Source organism: Adiantum capillus-veneris, chromosome 2 (assembly GCF_014529385.1).
Source record: "Adiantum capillus-veneris isolate H3 chromosome 2, ASM1452938v2, whole genome shotgun sequence".
In the NCBI taxonomy this organism is placed as follows: Eukaryota; Viridiplantae; Streptophyta; class Polypodiopsida; order Polypodiales; family Pteridaceae; genus Adiantum; species Adiantum capillus-veneris.
This window is the reverse complement of record NC_140932.1, coordinates 7,917,658-7,927,866: the sequence shown is the minus strand read 5'-3', so window position 1 is coordinate 7,927,866 and position 10,209 is coordinate 7,917,658. Positions and strand designations below refer to the sequence as shown.

The window sequence follows — 10,209 nt, the reverse complement described above, 5'->3', positions numbered from 1 at the left end:
AAGCATCATGTAGCAAATGTAATGCATCCCATCTCCCAAACCACTTCTTTATGTCTTGCATCCATCCCGTGCTCAAGATCTTGCTTTTATGCGTCTATTGAATTTTTTTGCTTGCTTCCCATGAAATTGTAGAAAGTCGATGTGAGGGGTTTTGACGCATCTTTTTTTGTATACTGCACAACCCTTTCCATGCCCATAACTTCAATTGGAAGAGATCCTGACTCAAGAAGTAGGAGCGTATATGGTGTTTGTGTCTTAACTTGTAGAAAGTTTGTAAGAAAACGCTTTTGGACATTCTCAAACTCTTTCCAAGTAGACTTTGAGATGCTCCCGCCCCACACTTCAACTCCATAAAGAAGAACCGATGTCACCAATGCATCAAAAAGATACTTCTTGAGAACCCAACACTTCATGTTTCCCACATTACACATGTTCTCAAATGCATAATATGCTCTCTTTTCCGCTTCCAAACAACACATAGCACATTCATACCACTTGTTATTGGACGGAGAGAGAGAGAGAGAGAGAGAGAGAGAGAGAGAGAGAGAGAGAGAGAGAGAGAGAGAGAAGAGTTTGACACAATAAAAAAAGAACGCTATGTTAATTTTTAAGTTGAATCCTTACGATATAAAGTTAGCCATGCTAAGCTTCTAAACATAATTGGAGTTGCAGTTGCATGCTACGGGTATACTGACAAATTCTTGACTAGGGCTTGAAACCTAGCACAAAGCATATGCCAACAGCCAAAAAGACTCATGTGCTCAATAGAAGGCTTTCTATCATGCCATGCTTCATATGGAGTATAAGACTGCAAAGCTTTCATAGGACACCTGTTAAGTACATAAGTGGCACACATGATGGCCTCAAGCCAAAATGTATTTGGCAAAGCTTGACTTTTGACCATACATCGTGACATTTCCGTAAGTGACCTTTTTTTTCTCTCAGCAACACCATTTTGATGAGGCGTATAAGGCATTATACATTGGTGTTTTATCCCACGACTAGCCAAAAATGCACTAAATTCATGAGACATATACTCTCCCCCTCGATCGGAATGGAGGGTGCCCATAGTACATTTCGAGACATTTTTAGCCATAGCCAGGCACTATTTGAAGCACATAAATACTTCAGACTACAATTTACCCATGCATGCTTGGAGTAATCATCAATCAAAGTCACGAAGTAAAGGTAATTGCCCAAGGACGGAGTTTGCATGGGCACATAAACATCACTATGCACAATCTGCAACCTGCATGTGGCCCTAATTGAACCATCATTTGGAAACTTCAAACACTGCATCTTACTCAAAATAAAGCCTTCGCAAACATGTTTGACAGGTGCTTCAAGAGGCGGCAAAGAAGCAACCATATCAGATTTTTGCAAACGTCGAAAACAGACAAAATTCAGATGACCAAAACGTGCATGCCAGAGTTTTGCATCTGAAATAGCCTTTGAATCCACAACTGCATTTGCAAAATTTTGCCCACACTTGTCATACAAAGTGAGCTTATATAGCCCACGACATAAAATGCCAGATGCAACAATTTCATCACCAAGATTGAGATCATGTACTATACATCTTTCACCCACAAATTTGACTACAAGACCAAGTCTAGCAAGTGCAAATACATACAAAAGATTCTTCTTGATCCCAGGTACATAAAGTGCATCAACAAGTGTGAAAGAACTGCCATTTGCAGTAGTAAGCACAATCTTTCCAAGTCCCTGAACCAGATAAGAGGTATTGTTGGCACAAGTAACTAATTCCCATGAGGGATAGACTCAAAAGTGGTGAACAAATCACGATGTGAGGTAATGTGCTTTGTAGCACCACTATCAAAATACAACACATGTGAATCTGCATGCATGCATCATGGACAATAGGATTATAGGTACACTCTGCACTAAAAGCCCATTCTGCATCAACATCAGCATCACGGTCTCCTTTCACAAAAGACTCAACATAGCTGTGTTTGTAGTGGAACTAGCATTTGCAGTGGAACCACCCTCTTTCTTCTTTGCCTCTTTGGCTTTCAACTTAGGACACTGCTTGATCAAGTGATCATTAGCTTTACAATAATGGCAACACATCTTCTTTTTGCCCTTATCACCAGAATTTCCAAACGAATTGCTGCCAACAGCGGAAGCATTAGGAACATGTAATTTTTCACTCGCAGAAGAACCATGAGAAGTGGCTGCATTACTGTTACCACCTTTTCTTTGAGCAACAATAAAAGCCTGTTCAACTGCACATTGTCTAGTCCTGTTTTTTCTGGAAAGCGACTCTTGCAACAACAATGTGCACAATGCATCAAACTTGACAACTTTAGGATTTCCTTGGGTCATAAGTCTCCAAGTACTAGCAAAAGTCTGGTAAGAATCTGGTAAGGCATCAAGAATGGTCTGCACAAGGGACTATCTGACATGACTTCACCTGTAGAAATAAGTTGCTCATTGATATCCTTGACACCAGCATGGAAAGTGTCCATACCATCTTCCTCATGCATAATCTTCGACTCCAGCTCTTTACGTAGCATGCAATTTTAGCCTCATTGCAACTTGCATAAAGACCATCAGGAATATCCCAAGCATGTTTTGCAGATTTTGCTGAACGAATGTGAGGAGTAATAGTGCGCTTTACAGACAACACAATCAATACATGAGCATGCGCATCTTTTACATCCCAACGAGCTTGTTCTACCGTATGTAAAACAACTCTAATATCAGCAATCCTTGCAGCTAGGCTTGCAACATCCTCAACATTGCCTACACATTAGGAAGAGAATGGGGTATAGGAGGACCTCTTTATTTGGCAGTTTAAGGAAGTCAAACCTTTAGTATTAAGAAAGTAATCAAAGGACAGCTTTTGATTTCAAATAGGCAAAATGGCTAGTTTATTTGAACTCAAAGTTTCCCCCCAAAATGAAATTTAAAATCTAGTGAGTAAAACCATATTATGTAGCATATCTATTGAAAGAGCTCGACGTGTAGATTGTAGATCTATGATCTCACTCAAATCGGAGATCATATGTAGGAGGTATAAAAGGACAAAAATCATAAAATTATCCACCTCCTTTTGTGGGGGGGAAGTGCATACTTTGACCACTCTTACATACCCACCATTCTTGTACACATGGCATACACCTATTCGTCAAGATGTTAATCACCTCCATAAGCTCATGGAAAATAAAGAGGCCCTCCTACACCTCATCCTCTTCCTAATGATCCTCAGAATCAGGACGCACATCAATGTCCTGCACAATATTCTAGACACCCTTTGACATAAGAACATGTTGCATCATGTAAGCCCACATAGGGTAATTGTCCCCATCCAATCTATCCAACATCTTGAACACATCTGTGTTGTTGTCGGCCATGGCGAATGCCTGCACTTGATGTGAAAACTGCCCAAAAAGAGTAGAAACGAAGCGGGAACAACATGTGCGATATAGCACAAACCGTATAAGACTGTAAGAGGCCTGTTATGCAGAAAATGGCACTACTAGAAATTTTGCACAAAATGACAAAATAGGTTGTGCAATACTGCTTGAAGTGGAAACGGAGGTCAAATGAACCCTAATCGAAATCCTGAGCAAGCTAAGCTCATTGACCACACCCAAAAAAAATTCGACTTGCGAACGCCCGCCAAAGCTCATAGAAATCGAAGAAAGTGAGCAGGCATGTGCTGGAGCTACTAGCGACTAAGCTTGGGAGGATGCAACCTACTCTAATACCAATTGTTGGAATTAGGGTTGCACGAAAACACACACAGATTGGAGAAGACAAAAGAAGCTCAAGGTACACAATAGAGAGTGTATTAGTTAGTGTGCAATGGAAATATTGATAGCCCTTAAATGATGGGTGTGTATACAATGCACGGGGGGAAAAACCTCATGGTGACGGAAAAAATGCCCCTACGGTCCTAAGTGTGTTCACACACATCACTACCTCATGTATATGGTAACATTGATGAGCTATGATACTTATGGTGTTTTGGTGATGATGATGATGTTAAGAACAATTGATTTTCTTAAGAATGTTTTAAATCTTTCTATTTCATATTAGTCTCTTTCTAAACTATGATGATAATGATGTATGTTATTCATTTGTAATGTGATCTATATAAAGTACCTATGTGTTAATTTTATTCTTATGAGAATAATTCAACCTCTATTTGATACTGAAACAGATGGGGTCTTCTTGACCACGTTTTTTGACTCCTAAACATGCAAGACGTACTAGATTAGGTGATGCTACTCGAAAAGCAAGACAGGAAGTTGCACGATCTAGGGCTCGAAGATCTTTACATGGGATTGATTTTTCAAATGACCCCTCTTCATCAATGGTCTATATCAATGCCCCCTCTTCATCAAGGATTGATATTTCAAATGACCCCTATTCATAAGGGTTTCTATCAATGAGCAAGGACCAACTGACAGACAATATGCGTGTGTTTCAAGGCTCAAATAATGCACTTGCAAGAGAGTTTGCAGATTGGATACTTCGTATTGGTGATGGTCATGGAGATTTGAATGACCATGTCCCATTGCCAAATAACATGCTTCTTTCAGAAAATAGTCTTGAAGGGCCCATTGATTGTATATATAGAGATATGCAACACATTCAAGATTACAAGAGGTTTTTTAAGGATAGAGGTATCCTTGCTCCTCGCAATAAGCAGGTTGATACCATTAATGACTTGGCCATGGGTAAAATGTGAGGAATATTCAAGGAATATGTGAGTGCAGACTCAGTATGTTCATCTGATTGCAGTAGTATTCTTTATACAACTAAACTTTTGAATTCTCTTGAGCTTGGAGGAGGTTTTCCATCACTCTTTGCAATTGAAAGAGAATTCCCCAATTATGCTTCTTCGCAACTTGGATCCTCTACAAGGTTTGTGCAATGGTACAAGGTTGATATGCAAGCAGTTTCACCACAAGATTATTGATGCAGAAGTAATCATTGGGTCACATGCTGGAGAAAGGGTATTCATACCTAGAATAAACTTTATTATAGGTGCTTCTCATGGACTACCTTTTGAAATGAAGCATAGACAATTTCCTGTGAGGCTTGCATTTGAAATGACAATCAACAAGGCACAAGGTCAAACAATCGAAGTTTTGGGTTTGTATCTAGGTACACCAGTTTTCACTCATGGTCAGCTATATGCTGCAATGTCCTGTGTGAGATCTTCATATGCCATCAAAATAATTCTTGATGATGATCAAAGATCGAATATAAGTGAATCCGCAGAGCCGCCAATGGTTTACGCTCAAAACATTGTGTACAAAGAGGTTTTACAACTAACAAATATATAAGGTTTGATACGAAATTTTTTCATTTTATTTTTTCCTATTGTTTTGATTGTAACCCAATATACTTGGTTGTCTGTGTTTTTCCTCAATAGAAGCTATCAACGATAATGGAAAATGGATCTATAGTTCGATATATATTGGGACGAGCACCACACTTTGTTCTAGGTAATGCTTCATATTTGAAGAAGATAAGATGATGCTAATGATAGAATGATGATGAGTCCTAATCTCATAGCCAGATCCACCATTAAGGAGAGGAACTGTAGCGGAGAATGAGGTGGTACATTTGATGGACAAAATTGAGGTGATAAGGTATAATAAAATCTAGATGTTCTCTTCGTTTTTGTCTTTGATATAATATTTGAACACATATTCAGACTGATTTGTGTTGATTATTGTGCAAGAATCATTACTACTCAGATTATCTACTAATGGGTCTCTACGAGTCGGCATTTTATCAAGGATTGGTTGGGTATTACCATGTTTTCCTGGAAATTGATGAGCAAACAGAGCTAGGACATGTTTCTGAGAGAGAGGTGGGACAACACAATCCTTTAAATGCAGTGTCCTCACTTGGTTTTGGTTGTGACGGATGGTTACTAAAATTATATACAGTAGGTGACGCAACATTGGACCATGGGTATTCCACGTGTAAGCTTGAGTTTTTTTTGGGTCTTTGCCATTCTATTTTTGGTCGTTCCTTATTCAAGGACTATAATTAAAATAATTGAGGGATATGGAAGAATTTATTGTGTAAATTAAGTGTAGTGATGGGTAAAGATTTTACTAATAACTTTTGGACAACTTCTCTTCTTTTTTGTTGTCTTGGTGGCTCCTTTGTCGGAGTTTCACTCACCATATGTACATAGCACCACCGGAGGTACTGCGGTTGTACCAAATGTGATCACAAATAATCGTCGCACACACACACACACCCACTTGATTCAAACCAAATCATGTATGCTATGAGAAGTTTACTTTTGATGCTTTCCTTCATTTTGTATTATTCTATATGTATTGTGAGGTATGGCTTATCTTTGATTTCTTTATGCCGCCGCCGCAGGCGGAGTGAGTCTCACTCGTATAGATTAAAGAGGAGAAAAATAAAACATACCTTTGAAAATTTGAAGGGTGCTCTTTTGTACACGGACTGGCTGAAACTCCCTCTGCATATACCCTCCCTTTCTACCCAAGAGCAGTGCCCAATAAATAAAACAGAAGCAAAGTCATCTAAAACAAAAAAAGAATGAGAAATGAGAAGACCCATTGCCAAAGTAAAAAAAACAAGAATTGAAAATAATAAAATTTCCCAAGCCTCCCCTCTTCTCTTCTAAAAGACTTCTTCTAATACAAAATGCTAAAATGATCCTTTTAATGCTAAGGTCATAACAGGGCCGCGGTTAATCCCGACCTTCATCGAGGCTACCTCGCCTACAAAATGCTGAAATGGTCTAGAACAAAAATTTCGGATTGGAAATAATAAAATTTCCTAAGCCTCCTCTCTTCTCTTCTAAAAGACTTCTTCTAGTACAAATTAATGCTGAAATGATCCACTATGCTAAGGTCATAACAGGGCCACGGTTAATCCCGACCTTCATCTAGGCTACCTCGCCTACAAAATGCTGAAATGGTCCACAATGCCAAGGTCATAACAGGGGCCAGGGCCGTGGTTACTCTCGACCTTCAGCCACCTCGCCTACATTGATTATAGCCGAGTGAGAGTGTTTCTAGAGAGAGGAGGTGTCCCGACTTGGCAAGTCCTTCCTTTCTCTCTCCTCCCTTCGTGACGGCATTTCTGAAGAGCAGCGCCACACACACCCACAGGCTGCATACAACAGTCAGGGTGGCGGGCACGAGTGCTTTTCCCTCGCTTTTATTGGGCACCCACACGCACCCACACATTCTACTTGGTAAGATCGGATCTTGATAACCGTTGATTCTCTCTCTTCTCTCTCCCCCCCCCCCCCCCCCCCCCCCCCCCCCAACACATACATGGGCGCGTGCTTCAGCTATCTTTTCTTCCAAGATGGCAACAGGAGAGCCTCTGCAGGCAGCGATGGCGCCTCCGGATGGCGCTGCCGTTGCCGACGCATCATCTCGTGCTGCGGAATGGTATGCTCCGTTCATAGTCTCTTTTTTTGTGTTTGCCATTCTGGGATCAACACGAGCAAGCTTGGGCCATGACATTCTTTTAAGGCAGGGAGCAGTTGCTGGTGCTTGTGAAGAGAGTAATACCGCAATTGCGCATGCGGAGTGCGATGTATGGCTGATTAGGGTCATTGCTGGCCGTTTTCAAGCAGATATGGCTGCAAGCTTAGTGGCTGGTTATTAAGGACATTTCCGCAAAGAGACCACATTTATGCAGGATTCGCTAAAATTGTCATCATCGGTTAAAAAGAGCATCCTTGGAGAGAAAATGGACATGGGGTCTCATAGATGAATGGGAAAAGTGGCCGTCATTAATGTCTTCTGTGGTTTCACCATCTTCATGATCAATGCAGGTTTCTTGTTAAGAAATTAAGGATTTTTTCGGGGCAGACATGAAAGTGAGTTTGATATACAGAGATCTCAGGAACATATTTTTGGTATAACTATATTGCATTACAGAAAGCTTAGACCGGTCCAGATTTTTGTGTCCATGATTGAGGCAATTTCAAAGTTACCTTTGCAGTATACCTGTGAGTAATGCTGCTGTCCACCAACAAATCCTTATAAGCAAAAACGAAAGAAAAAAGGCATGTAAAGGGTTTGAAATGTCTTAAGCATTATGAGAGTAGCATGCTCTCAGTACCCTTTAGGATGAATTGGGTGTGGGTGTGTGTGTATGATATTGTAGCAGTGAGTTCTTGATTGCCTTTAGGATGAGCTGTGTTCTTTGATTGAGTCGTGTCACTAAAATTAATGCTGCCAAGTCTGTTCTGAGAACCTAGTACTTATACAAAATTTCTACTTAATTTGCGAGGATATAAATCTATGGTTTTATCGTGATGTACCAATGCGAGTCCTTTTGTTGATGCAGTGTGATGCTCTATTCCATAGATCAGATGAGCAAGACGAAACTTCGGGGCCACTACTGCAATCTTCAGAAGAAGACCCATCAGTGCGGAATCACTCCCACGCTCCTCTTGCAGGGACAAGACATGTGAGCACCGTGAGCAGCTCATTACGACATGAGAAAGTGGGAAGCACCCTGCTACAAACACAAATTGCGGAGACTCAATACAGAAGCAGTAGCGGGAGTGGTCAAAGTGCTATTGAAAAAAGCAGAGTCAAAGAGCATGAAAGAGACCAAAAGCCCAATGTTAGCCAGTTGCCTCTGCCAAGCAAGAGTGGAAAATCAGAGGCCGTTACGTCGTTGCTAGATGACGAGGACATATGTCCAACGTGCCTTGATGGTAATTTTTACTCCTGTCTGTCTACATTGAGAGCGTGTTTTGCCAAGTCCGTGTGAAAGTTATTTCTCATGCACAGGTGTAAATATTAATAGATCTTATCTTGTACATATAATCAATCTTGTTGCGACAATTTATTACCCATTTCAACATTCCTTGCAGATTAAACATAAATTGTTCATTATAGTTAGATTAAACATGAATTGTTCATTATAATTCAAGTATTCTGGCTCTTCTAATTTTGTTTATGGAAATCTATTCTTGGTGCTCTTCATATAATTATTTACTCTCATTTGCATTTTGCTTGGTGATAATCTTTTGATACACCATGCAATTCCAAACGGTCTTTGCTGGCTATTACAGTCTGGTCTTCTATTCGGGTTTCCATGGTGCCGATGTTGTCTCACTTTTGCAGGTTATGATGACGAGAATCCAAAGATCCCGACCAAATGTGGACATCATTTTCATCTTGCGTGTATTCTCGAATGGATGGAGAGAAGTAGCCATTGCCCTATCTGTGATAAGGTACATAGATAACTCGTCATTCAGAGAGCTAGTGCTTGGCTTCGTGTGTGTGTGTGTGAGAGAGAGAGAGAGAGAGAGAGAGAGAGAGAGAGAGAGAGAGAGAGGTGATATGAAATGTTATATATGCTGTTACAGGAGATGGTAATCATCGAGACTTCCTAGGATTGCAAACCTGGAGCCTTTTTTGTGATCCGGAATTGTGAAATATATTACATACACGGGCTTCCTCCCTCTTGGTATATACAGAGGAGATGCCCTGAAGGAAGGACAGGGGATACATTGTACAATGGTGTCCCTTTATGGATAGCCTCTTTTGTAAATACATCACACACCCTGTTCACCAAGTGTTTTGTGGTGCCCATTTGCACGAAGTGCGAATTTGTTATATTGATCAATTTGTGGAATCAAAAGTACTCACTTTGAAATGGGTTTTGTATATAGCTCTTGCAAGCATTGTGTCTCAAAGCCTTTGCTGCAATGCATTGTTCATCCCCACGATTCGATAACTGCTGTTGGGCATGCGAAGTCCTGTCATTGTGTGTTTGTGTGTGTGTGTGTGTGTGTGTGTGTGTGTGTGTGTGTGTGTGTGTGTGTGTGAGAGAGAGAGAGAGAGAGAGAGAGAGAGAGAGAGAGAGAGTTATATGGATTGTTTTGCAATCTGCCTGCATGTGCACTCCTTATTCAGACTGCCTAGAACGCATGCCCCTCGTCAATTCCTACTGCCATCTGTACTGTTGCACTCAATTCCTTGCTGGCTGCAGCTTCGACTCATGTTCGACTTCTCTCCCTTTGCTTTGTGCTTTGTCTCGTTGCTCCTTGTGTTTTGTTTGTTGTTGGCGTGCCTTTCTGCTTGGCTGTATGCAAACTTTTCTGTTTGTCGGCCTGCTTGTTTGAATGGTCTGTTCGCGATATTGTTGTGCATCTTGTCCTTCAGGGTTGCAGAGGCTTAAGCAGGATGCTCTCTGCTTCTTGTC

The 10,209-nt window shown here is 40.7% G+C and overlaps 1 protein-coding gene across 2 annotated transcripts; it reads left to right on the top strand.

Moving 5' to 3' along the window:
• Positions 1-6,967: 6,967 nt before the first annotated feature.
• LOC147462335 (uncharacterized) lies at positions 6,968-9,673 on the top strand. Of its 2 annotated transcripts, XM_086483580.1 has the most exons (5): positions 6,968-7,228; positions 7,355-7,430; positions 8,338-8,713; positions 9,126-9,235; positions 9,371-9,673. In XM_086483580.1, the coding sequence occupies exons 2-5, from the start codon at positions 7,428-7,430 to the stop codon at positions 9,395-9,397; spliced, it is 516 nt and encodes a 171-aa protein (XP_086339706.1). In that variant the 5' UTR covers positions 6,968-7,228; positions 7,355-7,427; the 3' UTR covers positions 9,398-9,673. The 2 variants fall into 2 exon arrangements, with proteins under 2 accessions (XP_086339706.1, XP_086339700.1); XM_086483574.1 differs by lacking the exon at positions 6,968-7,228 and having other exon boundaries at positions 7,261-7,430.
• The last annotated feature ends 536 nt before the right edge of the window (positions 9,674-10,209 follow it).